The following is a 19,161-nucleotide window of genomic DNA, read 5'->3' as shown; positions in this document are numbered from 1 at the left end:
CAGTCTTCATCTAGCCCCTTCCCTCAGGGGCAAACTGCCACTCAGCATTGCCCACGGGTTTGGACCTGCTGCCTTTTCCCGGCCTGGCAGCACCGCTGCAGCCTCATTACCCCCACAGGCCCTTTTAGCCCGGCCTCAGCCTGGGGACTCGCCTGGCCAGAGCTCCCTAGCTCTGCCTGTCCTTCCCCAGCACTGCTCTATTTGAGATACCCATCCCCAGCCAGATCCTTCCCCCTCCACCACTGCAGTGAGACTCCCCCTGCCTAGCTCCCAGCCCTTTTATCAGGACCAGCTGGACCCTAATTGGGTGTGGCCACCCCTGCAGCTGCCAACCAATCAGCTTCCCTCAGCTGCTTTCAGCCCTGCTACCCCACCCAATCAGAAGAGAGCAACTGGCCATTTGTCCCTACTGTGCCTCAGTTTCCCCTCCGGCTGGGCACAGGAATGTGAGCCCCGGGCCAGTGCATGTTGTGCGTGCCCCAGCCATAGAGGAGGCAGGCCTGGCTCTTTACTTCCAGCTGCAGTGACTCCTGCCGACCCTCCTTCAGTCCTGGCCCCCAGCCTTGGGGAGGGAGAAGCTCATTTGTGAAGCCAGGCCCCTTGCCCAGTTGACAACCGTCACGCAGCCCCCACACAGCTGCCATTCCAATGCCAGGCGCCCTCCTGGTTTATTAACACAAAGCAGCGTTAGGTCTTTTTCGTCCTTTCTGGCCCTTTCATGGACACACCCATCACCCTGATCTCGGGGCTGCAATGCCTCTCCCCACCCTGGCCCCCTGTGGGGCTGGGTCCTGCCCAGCTCTGCACAGGCCACCAGGCTCCCCTGGGCCTCTGCTCTTTCCCCTCTGCCAGGCTCTGGAGTGTCCATCCCTGGCCTCTCCTGCACAGAGCCAGACTCGATAGTCCTGCCTGATTCCTCAGTCATGGGTTCTCCCTGGTGCCTAAGATTCCCACCGGCTGCGTTCCCACAGCAGGCAGCCTAGACCCTGCACGCACGGGGAGGACAAGGGCCTTGTTGCAGGGTCATAAGGGGGAGCTGCCATTTCTGCTGAGAGCTCTATTCCCTCCTGGTCTTCCTTGGCACGCGGTGCAGCCCCCGGGACCCTTCCCTAGCCTGCCTGGTCTTGCCTTGGCCCACCAGCTGCGTGGGGTCCTTGTTCTGGGCCAGTCCCGTTGCCTTTAGTGGCCACATCAATCATCTAGGATCTCAACTAGGATCAACTAGTTTTACTTTGCAGTAAAGTCACCCCCCCGCATGAGTCGCGTCACCTTCCCCCAGACCCCAGAGTGGGGCTTGAACACCTGACGTGGCAGGTGAAATTCTGACCAGGGGGGTAGGGGGAGAAGACCTTCGTGACAGGTCCAAGCTGGCTGGAAAAGCAGCTTGAAGTGCCCAGGTGTGAGTCAGTCTGACCCAGGCTCTAGGGGCTGGGCCGGCTGGCTCTGAAGCCGATCGGCCCACGTGCCAAAAAGCCCGCTGTAAGAGACGCCTGGCTCAGCTCGGAGGCAGGAAAGGCTGCACGGGGCTGCAGGAGATGCCTGGAATTTTGGTCTTGAGTCACAGCCTCCTTGGCTTCCTCCCACCCCTCGCTCCTGCTCCGCAGCCCCCTGCTATTCCAGTCCTGGGCCCACACAGCTCTGCCAACGCCCCTCAGGCCTGACCTGCAGCCCCGCTCCACATGGGCACAACAGGGCTGCTAAGCCGAGTCAGCAAGTTCAATCTTGCAAACGCGTTGCCAGGCCTGTCTGTAGCAGGGCTGCCCCACCACCGAGGCCCCGACTAGCCCCCTCACCCCTGCTCTGACTCACCCTCCCACCCTTGCACCCACTGCCCCTTGCAGCACTGAGCACTCATGTCCTCTGCTCCCCTCCATGCCTCCGCTCTTCTTCCTGCCGGAGCTAGGATCCGCTCTCGCCCTTTCATTTCACCTCCCCACTCCTCCCTCTTTCGCCCGATCCACCCTTCCCAGCACTGGAGGCACCAGCAAATGAGCTGTTTGCAGACAGGCTCCTTCCCCTCCTCTGGGCAGGGCCTGGCCGTGGCCATTGGCTCCCTGAGTTCCTGGTCTTGCCAGCACCGTTTAAAGGGGGTGCTTGGAGCTGCTGCTCAGACGGCTGCAGCCCAGGGCAGGTTGAGCAGGGAGCTGCGAGGATGGGGGCGCTCCAGTGGGCTCTGCTCGTCGCACTGTGGAGCTCGGTCGCAGGTGAGTCTGTCTCTGCAACCAGCTAAGCTGGAGCTGGGGAGAGTGGAGCTGCCGCAGCCCCGAGGGATGATGTTACAGGGAGAACGTTTGCTCCCTGCCAATTGGGAGCAGGTGGAAGGCGACAGGTGATGGGAGCAGGGGAACCGGTAGGGCTACCTGAGTGCCTCTCCTCCGCCTGCTTGGGAGGAAGAATGTGGGGGTGCTGAGGGCATAGGGCTGAGACTGAGGCTTCCCCCGTGACCCTTGGGAAGTCACTTCCCCTTTCTGGACCTCAGTTTCCCCAGGAGAGAACCATACTGATCTTCCACGCCAGTGTGTGAGGCTACGCTCTGTGAAGCGCTTGGAGATCCTCACCTGGATGGTGCAGAGTATCTGGGACGCTTGGCTGTGCCCAGTGAAACTGGCAAAAGTGGCACAGAGCCACCTGCTTCTCCCCCCCCCCCCCCGGCCGCCCAGCATCACCGCCAGGGAGGGGCGTCAGGGGAAAGGCAGCTTCCTTCTTCGGGCTTTGCACACTCTAGCAGAGCCTGGATCCTGCGTGATGTGCTAGCCCCTAGGCACTGCTCTTACCCAGAGAAGCGGAGGGTAGGGTGACCAGATGTCCCAATTTTATAGGGACAGTCCCGATTTTGGGGTCTTTTTCTTATATAGGTTCCTATTACCCCCCACTCCCGTCCCGATTTTTCACATTTGCGGTCTGGTCACCCTAGCGGAGGGCCATGGGCCACCTTCTCTCTGTGCCACGTGCCAGCTGCCTTTCCTCTCGGCCCCCCAGCCTCATTTGGGGGACCAAAGGGTGGAGGGAGCAGAGGGCACCATGGGGTGCTCTGCAAATGGGGGGCGTTGCTTCCAGACAGGCTGCGGTTACCCCTCCAATTTAAGGACCTGTCCTCCTCCAAGGAAGATGCTGACATGAGGGAAAAGACGAGCTCCTTAAAACACAGGGTGTGTTGGCTTTTTAGCCTGCAGCTGATGAGTAAACCCCAGCCAAATTGTTGGGGAGCAGAGCTCCTGCCTGCACGCCCACGTCCCCTGGGGTAAAGGAGGGGAAGCATGTGATGTGTCTTAAACTGTGAGGATCAAATCCTGACCTATGCAACGCACAGGGCAACGGCGTAGGCCATGGGACCACACCTTCCCGGCCCCCCTAATGCAACCCGGTGCCGCCCAGCGTAGAGTGACCAGGTGTCCCGATTTTATAGGGACAGTCCCGATTTTTGGAGCTTTTTTCTTATATAGGCTCCTATTACCGCCCACCCCCTGTCCCAATTTTTCACACTTGCTGTCTGGTCACCCTAGCCCAGCGTGGCCAGTGGGAACTGGTGGGCACTCGTCACTTTTGAGACCCAAACCCTTTTACAGAGGTGCCTAAGTATGCATGTAGGAGCGTGGCATCAGGCACTCCCCTGTGGAAATCTTGGCCAAATCTTTTTTGGTCGGCCATGCAGTACGGAGAGAAGCTGGCGAGGATCCGGGGGCAAGCGAGGAAGCTGATGGAAGGGATGGAATAAGGCAGCGGATCAAAGGCTGAAGGAACGGGGCATGTTTAGTTTGGAAAAGAGGAGAGTAAAGGGGGGACATGAGAGCGGTCTTCAAATATTTGAAAGGCTGCCATGAAAATAGATGGAGGAAAGTTGTTCTCTCTTGCCACGGAGGGCAGGACAAGAGCCGACGGGTTCAAACTACAGCACAGCAGATTTAGATTAAAATCTCAGGCAAGACTTCCGAACGGTAAGGACAGCGGAACCGACGCCTCGGGCGGTTGTGGAAGTGCCTTCGCTGGAGGTTTTCCAAAGGCGGCTGGGTAGCCGTCTGCCTTGGGTGGTTTAGACACCACAAACCCAGCCTCTTGGCGTGGGGTTAGACTAGCTAACCCTGGCGGTCCCGTCTCACCTTGTGTGACTGACGGGGCCTCCCGCAAGGACATGCCATCTGCACACCGCCGGCGGACGCTAGCGTTGCCCAGCTGCAGTGAGTCGGCTGCAGACCCGGCAGCAGTCACCTGTTCCTAGGAGAGGGCAAGCGTGCGCAGACACAACACCGCTGCGGGGGGCAAGCGCCAGGTGTAGGGTTCTGGGGACATCCCCCCCCAGGTACCCAGCCTGCGTCCCAGTGTACTCTGGGACCAGACTTTGGGGGACTGCGTACTGATACCCATGCAGCGCAGACAGCTCACTTATGTACCTCACCTTTGCATCTCAGTGCCTTGATTTTAGGTTGCTCCCACCAGTACAGGACAGGGCCCAGGGCCTGCTGGCTTGTCACCACTATCTTACCCAGCCTCGCTGGAGTGAGTGCTCCATGCAAACCCCGACAGCGATTTCGAGAGCTGCAACTCCACTGAAGTCCATGGCACTGCACCCACCAGCCCCAGGTCTGAAACTGGCCCTCGGGTGTAACTGGAGCCCTCCAACAGGGGGAACACGGTGGCTATGTTAGCAGGCCAGGGCCAGCTCCATACCTCTGTCTTTCTTTTCTTTCAGGAGAACGCTGCAAAGTGTTAAGCAAAATCCCTGAATTTGGAGATATCTACCATGTCAAAGGTAACAGTCTCGCTGTACAACTCAGGGCCGGATGGGCACCAACCGTGCGTGCGTGTGTGTGTGACCAGACTGAAGTGTACCCCTCCCTGTAGCCAGAAGCCGGAGATAGGCCTCCTCCCAACCCGACAGAGTCACAGGTGTGCCCGGTGCAGTTATGCAAAGCTGTGTAGGGCTAATTGTTGCTGAGGTTAATTGACGCCTTAGATCTGATCTGCCCTTCCCAGGCAAAAAAAAACAGACGAACACAGGAGAGCTCGACCCAGGAACTCCATCAAGTCCCAGTTCTCCTAGCAAACAGAGCTTGGCACCCAGCCACGCTCCGGAGCACCGGGGCACACATCCTCAGAGGCATTTACGCTCCTAACTTCCAATGGACAGCAGGAACCTAAATACGTCTGAGGATCCGGGCCCGCGTTCCTCTCCTGCAGGGTTCCAGTTTGGCTGGTTTCCTCAGACTGGAAGGTCCTGGGGCAGGGATTGTGTTTTCCTGGCTGTGTGGGGCCTGCGCCCAGTACACTATGGGTGTGTTACCAACAAACAAAAGAATGAGAATGATTGTTCTAGACTCAAGGCAGAAGAATGTCTTGAGACCGGGCCTCTGCGGAGAGGCTGCGGCTTTCTCAATGGCGTGGCTTTTGGCAAGCCGGCTGCTTGGGCCGCACGTTGCCTGCACAAACCCTCTTCAACAACAAAGCTGCACTTTAATGTCTAGCTTCCTATGATTATCCCTCCAACAGCAGAGCTTGGCCTTTCGACACACACCGATCGCCCCCAGCGAGAGCCTCACACCGAGTGCTTGCTCTGGATAAATTCGCATGGCAATTACAAGCCCAAGAAACCAAGGGTGTGAGCTGGCAGCACTGGGGGGGGGCCTCTCTAATGTTCACTTAGCCTGGGTTCAAGGCATAATCCATGCCCAGGATTCTGTGTTGTGCTGGGCATGGAGGAACTTGAGTGACCTACAGAGCCCCCAGGAACCATCCATCGCTGGCGGGAATGAGCTCGACTCCATAGACAGCTTAGCCCAGGGGTGACCGTGACTCTGAACCCCAGGGAGTGAGAGCCGGCTCCAGAGCCGTCAGGAAATGCTCAGCCCCATAGCGTGGCATCTAGTCTCACTCCCAGGTTCCCAGAAATAAATAGGGTGACCAGATGTCCCGCTTTTATAGGGACAGTCCCAATTTTTGGGTCTTTTTCTTATATAGGCTCCTATTACCCCCCCACCCCCATCCCGATTTTTCACACTTGCTGTCTGGTCGCCCTAGAAATAAACCCGACTGAAGCGGGCACCTCCCCAGAGCTGCACACTCGGGGTAGCTAGCCCCTGCTGCGGCTGGGCTCTGGTTTCAGCGCACGAGGTCAGAGCTCGCCTGAGGATTTCTCCTCCAGTTCAAAGCGCAGCCATATTCCTGACGTGTTTGGAGCGTCGGAGCTTCCTCCGGGTGATCTGGCAAATCCACCCACCATAGCTTAGGGCAACGGTGCCCAAACTTTTCCTGTCGTGCCCTCCCTTACCAGTAATGGAATCTGTCCGCGCCCCCCGTCCCCTCATTACTGCATAGCCAAGGCTTCCTCAGCAGAGCAGTGGGGGCTGAAGGTGGAGTTGGGGGCAGAACTGGGGGTGGGAGGGGAGCTGGGGCTAGAGGTGGAGAGGGAATGAGGGAAGAGCTGGGCTGGAGGCGGAACAGAGTTGTGGCTGGTGTTGGAACTGGTCTGAGGCTCCCTCCCTGCCCCCCAGAGGGGCTGGCCTGGGCCCCGCCACATGCCCCCTGAACATTCCTCTGCGCACCCCCAGGCGGGTGCACCCGACACTTTGGGGCCCACTGGCTTAGGGCAGTGGGGACAGCTGGTCGGAGGCTTGCACTGATTTATGACAATTCTCAAGCACGTGCTCTGCACCTTGCAGAGCCCAGCACGTTCCGCTAAGCTCCCCCAGGCACCTCGTCCAGAGAGCAGCAAAGCGAGGTGCGCACGCACGCCTGTGCTTTCGAGCTGTACATCGGCGCGACAGGCTCACCCTTGTCACCCGTGTCGGCTAAAGGGGCCGGGTAGAAGTCTGCGTTCTCCCGGGGAATCTCCGCTAGCTACAGATGTGCCCTTGTCCCCCGACTCCAAGGAAAAGACACTGACTCATCTGTTCCTCGTGTGATGCAGGAGTCATCAGCCTGCCTTACGCCGAAATCGAGGAGCCCTTCGAAGCCTGGTACAACCTGAGCGGAGGAAAGAGCCGGATTCAGTACTACCACGGTAAGCTGCCGGGGTCCTTGCGGGAGGAGGACCAGAGAGAGTCTCCTGGGGGTCTGTAGAGCGGGATGTGCCGATGGGTGGTTCAGCCAAAGGGCAGAACTTGTCACGTGCCAAGTCTGGGGTGACACCATCTCCTGCTCATGCAAGGGGCTGGCTGGGTTAGCTCAGGAGTTGCGGCCGTGGGCGAAGAAGTCGAGGCTGAGAACCGTTGCAGATGGGCTGCTCAGTCCCGCTATCGGTCAGGCACGGGTTGCCTCTGCTTGGACGACTGGGTGGATTTGGACAGCAACGTGGACGTCACGTACCGAGGATGAAACAGTGGAAGTGCAGGGTCCTCGAGTGACATTTCCTATTGTCACCTGCATGCGGTGCCTGGCTCTCCCAGACCCAACGACCACGCCCGTGACTCAGGGCAGCGTGGCATCTCCTATCCTGGGGGGGAAGCAGGATCCCACCCCCTCAGTCGGTGCTCTGTGGGAGGAGGGTGGAGAACTCTTAAGAGCAGCCCTACGTAGAAACTGCCTGCCTCTATTTTCCCTTCCTGCCTTGCAGGGCAGGTGATAACTTACCAGTTGGGATCGGTGAAGCCGTACGGTACCAGCTACAAGATTACGCCGGAAACTACTGAGACGGAGGTGAACGTCTTGAAGTGCTTCCAGCTCAATGGCACGAAAGAGAAGCTGGTCAAGCCGCAGAGCGTCTTTCCCCACACACATGGCTTCAAGGTGAGCCCCTTCCGCCGGGGATCTGGGCGGGACGGGGGAGGAGCGCAGGACACCAGGCACTGGGCCAGACCCTCAGCCAGCGTGACTCAGACCCAGACTGACAGCAGCTTGGCCGGGTCACAGCCGCGATTGGGTTCACTGTAACTGAGAGAACCGTTAGCCCCATTCCGATCTCCAGCCCATGTGGCATTGTAGACAGCGCCTGACAGTTGGCCTGCCCACGCCTTGCATGCCTCCTCCTTACAGGTATGTGGGAAGCCGCAGACAGTTGTTCAATAGCTTATCGGTAAATGCCAAGTCTCTGTCTCCTTGCTTGAGTCCCTGTGTCTTTCAGTGTTCTTCCTGGCCTCTCCTGGCTGGTGAAGGTTCATGCATACACTTCACGTAGCTTCCCAGATCCCCGCTGTGGGGTGCAGCCGGGAAGGTGGCCTGTTACAGCTCCCCAATTCTCTCTCCCAATACTTGGAGCAGTTTAGAGCAGCCTCAGGGCTGCTCTAACCCTAGCTGAATATCCCTGGGGACATTCCAGGTAGAGATTGGTGGCATGTTTTACACTCGGCCCACTCCTCTCCATCCCCTGCTGAAAGCCAGGAAGCATAAGAGCTGGCAGAACCAGTTCCATGCCCTCTGGGGAAGCCCCGTGTCTAAGCAGCACAAAAACAGCACAGTAAGCCAAGGAGCCCAGTGTGGTTGTTAGCGGTGTCAGAAATGGATGGCCTCAATCAGAGCAGGGGGGTTGCCTGGCCAGCCAGACCCTGCAGAAGGAGGTGAGCCTGGGAAGTGCTGGCCGAGAATCTCTTCTCCCTTCCCAACCCTGGGAGATTTGTTGCAACTAGTCCTTACTGCAACGAGGTGGCAGCTTGGGCGAGCCCGGGTGGTGACTCAGCTGCCTGCTACCGAGAGCTTCCCGTTGTGGGCGTTGGGCAAAGTTGCTTTCACATGTCCCGGACTCTGAATGAAAACTGAAATCTGCTTCGCCCGGATGATCATTTGGCAATGGCTGTTTAAAAGGCCTGGGCGTATGGGGAAAATTCACGGATATACGGCTACTTGCTTAACGCAGCTCCCTGAGGAACGGGGCTGTGGAAAGATTCAAACTCGTACTCACAGACTCATAGACTTTAAGGTCAGAAGGGACCATTATGATCATCTAGTCTGACCTGCACAACGCAGGCCACAGAATCTCACCCACCCACTCCTGTAACAAACTCCTAACCTATGTCTGAGTTATTGAAGTCCTCAAATTGTGGTTTAAAGACCTCAAGGTGCAGAGAATCCTCCAGCAAGTGACCCGTGCCCCATGCTGCAGAGGAAGGCGAAAAACCTCCAGGGTCTCTGCCAATCTGCCCTGGAGGAAAATTCCTTCCCGACCCCAGATATGGCGATCAGCTAAACCCTGAGCATGTGGGCAAGACTCACCAGCCAGCACCCAGGAAAGAATTCTCTGTGGTAACTCAGATCCCACCTCATCTAACATCCCATCGGGCATATTTACCTGCTAATAATCAAAGTGAATTAATTGCCAAAATTAGGCTGTCCCATCATACCATCCTCTCCATAAACTTATCAAGCTTAGTCTTGAAGCCAGATCTGTCTTTTGCCCCCACTGCTCCCCTTGGAAGGCTGTTCCAGAACTTCACTCCTCTGATGGTTAGAAACCTTCATCTAATTTCAAGTCTAAACTTCCTGATGGCCAGTTTATGTCCATTTGTTCTTGTGTCCACATTGGTACTGAGCTTAAATAATTCCTCTCCCTCCCTGGTATTTATCCCTCTGATATATTTATAGAGAGCAATCATATCTCCCCTCAGCCTTCTTCTGGTTAGGCTAAACAAGCCAAGCTCTTTGAGTCTCCTTTCATAAGACATGATCCATTCCTCGGATCATCCTAGTCGCCCTTCTCTGCACCTGTCCTCAGACTGGGAGTTCTTTGGAGCGAGGCCCGTCTCCTTGTGATGCGTGTGGTGCAATGCCTACCACAGTGGGGCCTGAGGCTTGCCTGGAGCCACTGGGTGCTTCAGGAATACCAGGGCCAATAACACAGCTGCTCACTGTATCTAGTCAGAGGCCACGTTGAATGACCCAAAGCCACGTTCACGGCCCGCGAGCTCTGCAGAGCCAGCCCAGCTCTAGGAGAAGGAGCCGGATTCTGTTCTGTCTCGTGCATTGACAGCATTACTAACTAAATTCCAGGTTCCGCCTGTGCAATCCCCAGGGGGTCACCCAGATATTACTGGGGGCAGGAGCCTTATAATTGGGCTGATGCTGCAGAAGGAAAGGACTCAGCTTGACTCTCAGATCCCAGGGTTGGCAGTAAGAAATCGTCTGGTTTGCAAATGGTCTGAATTTGACAGGGGGGCACTGAGAGCCAGGGGACAGGGGACCCCCCCAATGCTAGCCTTTGCATCACTCAAGACTAGCGCTTCACTTGGAGGCAGGCCCATCAACACGCAGTCTGAAGAAGAACTTCATGCAGCTGGCCCTGCTAGCAGAGAGGACATGGGAGATGGCCGCCGAGACCATGGGAATGGAGGAGGCAGCTTGCGGAGGGCATAGCCAGAGGTAGACAAGGGAGGACTGGGTTGGAAGGGAGGATGGGGGAGGGGTCGCCCTGGGGATCTGGGAAGCCAGAAGGACTTTTCTGATGGTGGCTGAGGAGGTTTTAGCTCCATGAATGAAGGATGCGGGTGCAGGAAGCACGCTGGAAATTATTTATTATGTAGGATGGTAGCAGCTGACCTAGGAGCTCCAGTCACGGACCAGGCCCCAGCTGCGCTAGGCACTGGACAGACACCAAACAAGAGACAATCCCTGCCCCCAAGAGCCCAACTAAACATCCCTCTCCGGGGACAGGGCAAGGAGATGAGACAAGCCTGGGTCTGCAGCTAGTGCCTAGCCCTATGACCTCCGTGCACCGGGCGGCATCTCCTAAGGCAAGGCTCGGGGCTGGATTCGCACCAGCTGCCTCGTGGCGGGAAAGAGGTGCTGTGGGCAGTGTGGGTCAGTCCCACCAGCAGAGCGCTGGAAAGAGCCACCGGGCCTAACTCCGGCTCCCCTCCATTGCTTCCCCAGTTCCTGCGGGAGGAGTACTTCAAAGGGCAGTACTGCAGCGTGTGGCAGGATGTGACCGACTGGGGCAAGAAGAAGAACATCTACACCTTGTGGGTGACCAACACCAGCTGCGGCTCGTCCCCCGTCCACTATGAGATGCGGGGTTACAACAGCGTGCTGGGCTCCCACTACGACAAATACGAGATCGACTACAGCGACTTCACCAACAGCTACCCGGCCTCTGTCTTCGACCTCCCCATCAACAGTAAGGCGGGCCTGGCGGGTTCTCTCCATCCCTGGGCCAGCATTTATCCCTGCCCGAGACAAGCCTCTTCTCTGTACTGCAATAGCATTCAACTGGGAGCAGGTCCCTTCGCACTAGGGGCTGCACCAAGACGTGTGCAGACACCCGCCCGGCCCTGACGGGGACGTAGACAGAAGGGGAGGAAGGGATCCGAGCGGAGGATTAGGAACCGAGGCACAGCGAGAGAATGTGGCCTGCCCCAAATGTGGCAGAGTCAGGAATTGACCTCAAGAAGCCCAGGGCAGAGAGGAAGTGGTGGGCGGTGCCCTACGTCCTGTTGCCCTGGGAGAGCCTGATGTCAGATTCAGGAGGTGCCCAGAAGCAGCAGTGAAACTATTTCGACAGAGGCGCTCAGGGGCGGGGCAGGGAAACTAGCCCCCTCGCCCATCTCCGGCTCCAGACAGACATTGGGCAAGGGCAGTTCAGCCACGTGTCGGAGACAAACGGGCTGGGGGGCCGCTGCCCGCTCTCAGATGTTTCCACTGGTGGCTGGCTGGGGACCCAGCAGCTAAGCCAGTGCGGGTGATAAGGTTCGCAGCTGATCTGGGTCTCTCTGCGAGGTAGCCCGGTTCTGTGGGAGCCCTGCTGGCATAGCATGGCCCGTGGCATCTGGAAGGGCCAAGATCCGGTGCCGAGTGTCTTCTCTTTGCATCCAACCCTGAGGCCAGCCAGGGGAGAATGGGAGGTCGGGCAGGTCCATGAGAGGCCGAACCAGCATGTGGCTGTGACAGGCGTCTGCAGGCAGAAGATGGAGGCTGCCTGCTAGGAAAGTCGGGGTAGAGAGAGGAGGGGATCTCCCAGCTCCTCGGGGCGAGGCGGGGAGGGGATCTAATGATCACTGTAGAGCTCTGGCAGCAGGACGTTGCCCGCTCCCCACTGGGCCCTGAGCAGTGAACATGGCACTAGCATTGGTGAGAGGTGGGGGCCTGCAGCCTCGTCTGAGCCAGCCCTCGAAGGGAGTGAGGAGCAGTCCATGGGGAAAGCGTCCTGCAGAGAGGCAAAGCCCCGTGCAGCTTGGGCAGTTGGGAGAGCTTCGGTCCACCCGCCCCTGCAGGCATCAGAGCAATCACTGAAGCCTCTTGTACAGGTTGCGTCTAACGGGGCAGGGGGAGTCTTGGGGTGACGGCTGCCTGTGCTCGTGCCCTAGGAACGAAGTCCTGTGGGGAGCTCCCCGGGCTGGGAGCAGAGCGCTGGATCCTGGCCAACCCCATGCAGGACTTTGTGGGGCGGCAGGAGGACCGGTCCCACGAGGTGTTCCACCACTACCGGAAGTCATTCGAGAAGAGCTACGACAGCGAGCAGGAGATGGAGCACAGGCAGCACACCTTCACCCACAACATGAGGTACGGGGCTGCCCGGGGGCAGCGCGGGCCCCGGGGTCACGGAGGAGGAGAGAGCTGGTGCATCGTGCGCTGAAGGAAACGGCATCTCTGCTGGGTCAGGGAGGCCGGAGGGTCCCCCAGGGAGTTGGCTCTGCCTTGGTTGCTTGCAGAACGGACCATCCTGAGCTGGCCTTGAACGTGATGGAGAACGGCCTGTCCACATGGGCCTCAGTTGGCAGCACCTGGGCTAGCAGTGGAGTCTAGATGGTGGCTGGAGAATGGAGTCCAGGCTTCTCCCCCACAGGGCCTGGGGGCACGTCTCCACTGCTGGCAGCTCATGGGGACACCCCCAAGCTAAGCTCTCCTCCGGCTAGCTCAAAGCTAGCTCCAGCAGCGTCCAGCAGGGTGGTGAGACGCGCTGGCCGCTCAAGTGCGTGCCCAGTGTCCTCGCGGCCGGGGCTGCAGCCTGGAGGCCAGCGTGGGTCACCGCCCGTGCGCTGCGACTGTTCCTGGAGCTAGCTTTGATCTAGCTCCAGCAGCGCTCCCTTGGGTCTGCCTCCAGGAGCTGCAATCTCAACTCCTCGGGGTATGTCTACGTTGCAAGCGGGAGCTGGTCTGTTGGCTTCCTTTCAGGCTGGCATCACTTGGTTCCCCCTGTCCCCAACACACAGAGCCCTCCCGGGTTACAGCCTGCGTGCACTGGGCATCCCCCGAAGCCGCCTGGCTGCCCTTCGAGCCAGCACCAGAGCGCTAAGGGTTAATCTGCTTGTTGCGCAGGGGAGCACGCTGTGGGTGTGCCCAGTGGGTAGGGATTCCTTCGCCAGGGCTGTAGAGCGGCGGCAGGAGCTCTCTATGCCCGGTGGGCAGAGCAGTGCCCAGAAGCCAGAGCTGCCCAGCTCCCCCTCTCTTCACGGCATCCATCCCCTCCCAGGTTCGTCCACTCCAAGAATCGGGCCAACTTGTCCTACAAGCTGGCGCTGAACCACCTGGCTGACCGCACCCCGGAGGAGATGGCCGTGCTGCGGGGGCGACTAAAGAACGGGACTCCCAACAACGGGCAGCCGTTCCCATCGGAGTTGTACACTGGCCTCATCCTGCCCGAGATCCTGGACTGGAGGCTGTACGGTGAGTGGGTTGTTACGGGGCTGCTTCTGGGCACAAAGCTCCGTCCGGATGGAGCATCTCCTCCCGCCTCCCTTTCCCCACCCCATTGGCACAGGGACCCCACTGCTGCTCATAGGGCTCGAACCCTCGAGGGGCTGTGGACACTACCAAACTTTTGAGCAATTGGTTGCGTCCGTGTTTGGGTGCCCAATGTGGGACCTCGAAGGTCGATATGTCCGGGTGCGGAGCACCCCCGCGCCCCTCCCGCTGCTGGGGAAGTCAACGGGAGCTGGACTCGCACAGCACTGTCTGGAACTTGGCCTGATGGGTCGCGAGTTGAGACTCCAAAAATCAGAAAGAAAAAAACCAAACAGGGCGCTTCTGAGGGCGTCGGCCTTACGGGCTGGATTGGTTGGCGTCCCACTGTTACCCAGACATCCGTGCAGCGCTGTGCGGGCAAACCCCGTGAGAGACAAGCAGGCTGGCCCAGGGCGGGCACCAGACTGAATGCCTCAGGGAGGGATTAATGGGGAACGAATGATGCCAAAGCTGGTCTTACTGCAGTAGTGCTGCCATCCAGAAGCTGTAGCCCCATTAGCTGAACAGACGGGGGGTCATTTTTCAGCCTGGTGAGTGACCCTGTGATCCAGTCATAGAATCACAGACTATCAGGGTTGGAAGGGACCTCAGGAGGTATCTAGTCCAACCCCCTGCTCAAAGCAGGACCAATCCCCAACTCAATCATCCCACCCAGGGCTTTGTCAAGCCTGACCTTAAAAACCTCTAAGGAAGGAGATTCCACCACCTCCCTAGGTAACCCATTCCAGTGCTTCACCACCCTCCTAGTGAAAAAGTTTTTCCTAATATCCAACCTAGACCTCCCCCACTGCAACTTGAGACCATTACTCCTTGTTCTGTCATCTGCCACCACTGAGAACAGTCTAGATCCATCCTCTTTGGAAGCAGCTATCAAATCCCCCCTCATTCTTCTCTTCTGCAGACTAAACAATCCCAGTTCCCTCAGCCTCTCCTCGTAAGTCATGTGCTCCAGCCCCCTAATCATTTTTGTTGCCCTCAGCTGGACTCTTTCCAATTTTTCCACATCCTCCTTGTAGCGCGGAGCCCAAAACTGGACACAGTACTCCAGATGAGGCCTCACCAATGCCAAATAGAGGGGAATGATCACGTCCCTCAATCTGCTGGCAATGCTCCTACTTATACAGCCCAAAATGCTGTTAGTCTTCTTGGCAACAAGGGCACACTGTTGACTCATATTTAAGTCTCTCATAAATGAGCGGGAGCTTGGGGGCTTGTGGTTCACATAGGCAGCAAGTGACAAGGCTTCTGCTCCCATCACAGACTCCCCATGTGACGGTGGCAAGTCACCGAGGCTCTGCCTCAGTTTCCCTATCTGTAAAGTGGAGCTGGTGATACTTCCCTGCCACACAGGGCCATGCGAGACCTAATTCATGGCTGCTAGTTAGTGCGTGGAGATCCCTGGCAGGAGAGGAGGGCCTGTCAGCACCCAGGCCAGGGAAGCACCAGACCCAAGAAGCTAAAACTCCCGTCTCCAGCACTCTACGCCCTGCATTACAGGGGAACATTGGTAGCTCTTGGGCAGCGAAGGAGGGAGCCAGGCAGAGAGGGAACCAGGTGGATTAGAGCTCCCCAGATGGAGATTCCTGGAGGCACCTGGCCAATATGTCTCAGTCCCTGACCCCTCGCTCGCTCGCTCCCTCCCCAGGCGCGGTGACCCCAGTGAAGGACCAGGCCGTGTGCGGCTCCTGCTGGAGCTTTGCAGCCACCGGGGCGATGGAGGGCGCCCTGTTCCTCAAGGTGAGAGCCCGCCCGCCTCCCGGTGAGGAGATTGCCTGCTCTGCTGAGGGCACGAGCTGCGTGCCTACGTGTCACGGGCAGCCCCGCCGGCTCCCCAGCGGGACGGCGCGGCCACACCAGAGAATGCTGGGCAGCCCCGGAACAAGGGTGGGGAGGGGATTGGGGACGCTCCAGCAGCTGGAGGGGTGGGAACGGTCTTTGTGCTGAATTAGGAAGATCCAGGGATATTGTGGTGACCCCCCTGCATAGGCCCAGCCGTAGCTCCAGCCTGGCTGGAGGTGGGGATGGCGGAGCTGGGAACACCCCGCCTGGCCGTGGCTTTGCAGCTCAGGACCTGGGTTGCCTCCCTCCCCAGACCGGAGTGGTGACCCCGCTGTCCCAGCAAGTCCTGATCGACTGCTCCTGGGGCTTCGGGAACTACGGCTGCGACGGCGGCGAGGAGTGGAGTGCATACGAGTGGATCAAGAAGCACGGAGGCATCGCCAGCACCGATTCCTATGGCCCGTACAAAGGCCAGGTGAGCGCGGCGCCCTCCGGCTTGGCTGCCAGAGGTGCCCGTGGAGCAGCTCCATTGGCACGGGAGCTCTGGTCCCACTCAACCTCCCCGTGTGTTCCAGGTCTGGGAGCCAAAAACAGGTTGCCACGAAGGGGGAGATTCTGCCTCCAGCAGGGCCGAGACCTCTAGGGGCTTTGGGGCTCTATCCCATGGGGCCGCTCCAGCGACCCCGCTTAGAGTCAGTGACCAGGGTGCAGCATCCACATGGAAAGCAGCCATTGGGACTGCCAACAACATGCCCTTGCTGGCCCCAATTACAGTTGCATGGCCCTGGTAAAGCACTAGCCTGGGACTTGGAAGACCTGACAAGTCACTTTCCTTGTTCCGTGCCTCAGTTTCCCTGGCTGTGCAATGTGGGTGAGACTCCCTTGCCTGTTGGGGGAAGGCACTTGGGCACAGTGCTGATTGGGGTCACAGAAAGGAAATAGGGGCATTAATGCGTAGACTGGACACGCCAGCAGCCAGAGACGCTGATGGCTTCCTCCGAGCCCAGGGGCGTCCACACGTTGGTCTGACCAGCCAAGGCGCCCCCACCCCCCTGCTCCTGGGGCCGGCCTGGCTCGTGTGTGCAGGGGTGGAGAAGAGTGGCTGTCATCTCCTTCCATCTGTGTCGCAGAACGGCTTGTGCCACTACAACAAGTCCGAGCTGGTGGGCAAAATGAAAGGCTACGTCAACGTCACCTCGGGTAACATCACGGCCCTGAAAGCCGCCATCTACAAGAACGGCCCCGTGGCCGTCAGCATCGATGCCTCCAAGCGGTCCTTCTCCTTCTACTCCAACGGCGTCTACTATGAACCCAAGTGTGGTGAGTGTGGCTGTTCCCGGCCCGTCGGCTCCTGGGATGGCTTTGGCTGGCCCTGGGCAGTTGGCTTCTGGTGGCCAAGTCCAGCAGTCCTGGGACGCTACCACACAATGACTCCACCGGCAGTCTGGAGCCCCTGTGGCTTGACGAGGGCATTGCAGGGGATCTGACACTAGGGGGCAGCCACGTCTCCTTTCCCAGCTGCATACGTTCAGACCAGACAAACAAGCCAGTTCAGCAAGATGTGGAGGGTTCCCTTGGGGCGGGGGAGGCTTTGATGAAAGGAAACGAAACCAGAGGAACCCCCGGTTTCTAGTCCCAGCTCTGCTGTTCATTTGCTAGGTGATTTTGGGCTAGTTACGTAAACCCGGTGCCTCGGTTGACCTGGGGGGATAACAACACTTATCCACTGCTGCAAAGTGCTTTGAGACGTGCAGATGAGAAGCGAGGCCCTGGTTCTGTCACTAATGAGCTGGCTAGCGGGGCAGTGCCGTCAGCTCATATCTATTTTGGCCCCTCTAGGTAACCAGAGAGGTGACTTGGACCATGCGGTCTTGGCTGTCGGCTACGGTGTGCTCCAAGGGGAGCTGTACTGGCTGGTGAAGAACTCCTGGTCCACCTACTGGGGTAACGACGGCTACATCCTCATGTCCATGAAAGACAACAATTGCGGGGTAGCCACGGACGCCACCTACCCCATCCTGGAGTGACCCCCGGCGCCAAACCAGGCTGGGCTCACCTACACCATCCTCGTCCCACCCACAAGGGTCACCGGGCCTGGGCTGTTGCTTTGCAGGCCGGTGTGGATTTCATCCTAGCAGAGACACCCACTGGAGAAGCGAATGTATATGGTCCCCGTGCCTCGGCCCTCGTCAGGAGCAAATCGGTTCCTCGGAACCTCACGGCACTAAGCCCCTGAGTGAAAGGGAAAGCAGCCACTCAGGGGGAGGATGGTGGGAACATACCATAGCAATCAAGGTGGGGTGGTAATTTGGGGAGGGGGAGAGGTGTGAAAAAAGGGGCTGCCTGTACTGTCCCCCTAGGATGGCTGCCTGGCTACCAAGCAGCCCAAAGAAGCCCACAGGGACGCAGAGGAAGTTGCTCGCGTCGCTGCTGGCAATAAAGTCCCTGGGAAAGTGCTGTCTCTCTTTTAAACCAGCTGGGCGAATTAAAGTGCACTTGCTTCACAAGGCGGTTTGGCTTCACGCTGCTCTGTGCGCGCTCCTGACCACTGCCATCGGGGCAGGACACCCCGTGCACGCTGCCCCGGTGCCTCCCCCCAAAGCCATCAGGTCATATTCCTCTTCACCCCCAAAGCAAACCTCCTTCTCCCTCAGTACCTGGCAGCGGTGGCTCCCCTGCACTGCAGCTGCTCTCCTGGTGCTGGCATAGCCCCCGGGGGCACGCAGGGGTCCTCACTGCTGTAGGGGCGGCTTCCTGCCAGTGCTGGGAACCCCACTTGCTCTAAGAACGGCCAGGCCAGGGGCAGCTGCCTCCAGTTAGCAGCTGATCTTCATTTCCTCCCTGGGGCCAGCCAGCCAGTGAGCTCAGACCTTCTGCCCAGCCAGCCGGCGCTAAGGCCCCTCCCTGCCAGGCTCAGGTGGCGCTCACGGCTGGGCAGCATGGGTGCCCCTCCCTGCTGCCAAGCCACGGTGGGAAGTCTTCAAGTGCCACCCGTTCATACGGGGCCCAGCCCCACCAGCCTCCTCTAGGCTGGCAGCCGGGGTTTGAACGGAGCCTTTCCCCCGCGGAGAGAGGAGGGAGCGGGAGGCTCAAGTTGCCCTAGTGCATGTGGGGAGCAGCTGCCCCTTTCCCCAGAGCTGAGCTCCCATCCCAGGGCAGCTCCAACGAGGCCTCCCCAGCCTGGGGGGAGCAGACCCAGCTGTGGCCTTCGGCCTGGCAAACCGGCTTCATCCCTCCAAGGCTTAGAGGGAGGGTGTCCTAGGAGAACTGGGGACCGCTGCCTGCGGAGGGCAGATGTGGGACCATGTGACAGCCCCAACGCTGCCAGCGGAAGGGGAACCAAACCTCACGTTTCAGGGCTGGAGCCGGCTTCTAGGTGATCGAGGTCAGGGAGGGACCTACTGCGGGGAGCAGGTTCTCCCACAGCTGCTGCTCCGCGGTTCTTACACCTTCCTCTGAGGGGCTGGCCCCTGCCTGTGACCGAATCCTGGCCTGGGAGGGCCTAGAGGCTGATCCAGCAGGGTGGGTCCGCCAGGCCTCGCTAGGCCTGCAAACAGCCCCCGAGGCGCTGACCAGACTCTCAGGGCTCGTCTTCGCTGCCGTGTACGTGGGTGTCACCCCAACTCGAGTCCTGTCCACGCACGAGAGCCCACCCTCCGGGGGCATGGCTACAGCTCATGTTAGCACGACGCCCCAGCGGCTCGCACACGCGCGGCATGGCCGCGCTCTCTGGCTTAGGCTGACCCAGGAGGAGTCCACGTGAGCGTGGATTGCCTGAGTTCG

The 19,161-nt window shown here is 59.0% G+C and overlaps 1 protein-coding gene across 1 annotated transcript; it reads left to right on the top strand.

The window, feature by feature from the left end:
• Nucleotides 1-2,077: 2,077 nt before the first annotated feature.
• On the top strand, nucleotides 2,078-17,888 carry LOC128827750 (digestive cysteine proteinase 2-like). Its single transcript, XM_054011837.1, has 11 exons — nucleotides 2,078-2,204; nucleotides 4,688-4,747; nucleotides 6,902-6,994; nucleotides 7,547-7,719; nucleotides 10,792-11,035; nucleotides 12,222-12,417; nucleotides 13,328-13,521; nucleotides 15,245-15,336; nucleotides 15,692-15,853; nucleotides 16,509-16,698; nucleotides 17,218-17,888. Exons 1-11 carry the CDS (start codon nucleotides 2,153-2,155, stop codon nucleotides 17,403-17,405), a joined length of 1,644 nt encoding a protein of 547 aa, XP_053867812.1. The 5' UTR covers nucleotides 2,078-2,152; the 3' UTR covers nucleotides 17,406-17,888.
• The last annotated feature ends 1,273 nt before the right edge of the window (nucleotides 17,889-19,161 follow it).

The sequence above is a fragment of the Malaclemys terrapin genome, chromosome 22 (genome assembly GCF_027887155.1).
Source record: "Malaclemys terrapin pileata isolate rMalTer1 chromosome 22, rMalTer1.hap1, whole genome shotgun sequence".
NCBI classification, from domain to species: domain Eukaryota; kingdom Metazoa; phylum Chordata; order Testudines; family Emydidae; genus Malaclemys; species Malaclemys terrapin.
The sequence above is the reverse complement of the archived record's forward strand: the minus strand, read 5'-3'. Positions and strand labels throughout refer to the sequence as shown.

What these genes read in the sequence shown, in the direction of transcription:
- LOC128827750 (XM_054011837.1), top strand. Translation starts at nt 2,153, where the DNA reads ATGGGGGCGCTCCAGTGGGCTCTGCTCGTCGCACTGTGGAGCTCGGTC. An exon ending in CCTGGACTGGAGGCTGTACG is followed by an intron (nt 13,522 to 15,244) that starts GTGAGTGGGTTG and finishes CTCCCTCCCCAG; the next exon opens with GCGCGGTGACCCCAGTGAAG. An exon ending in ATGGCCCGTACAAAGGCCAG is followed by an intron (nt 15,854 to 16,508) that starts GTGAGCGCGGCG and finishes TCTGTGTCGCAG; the next exon opens with AACGGCTTGTGCCACTACAA.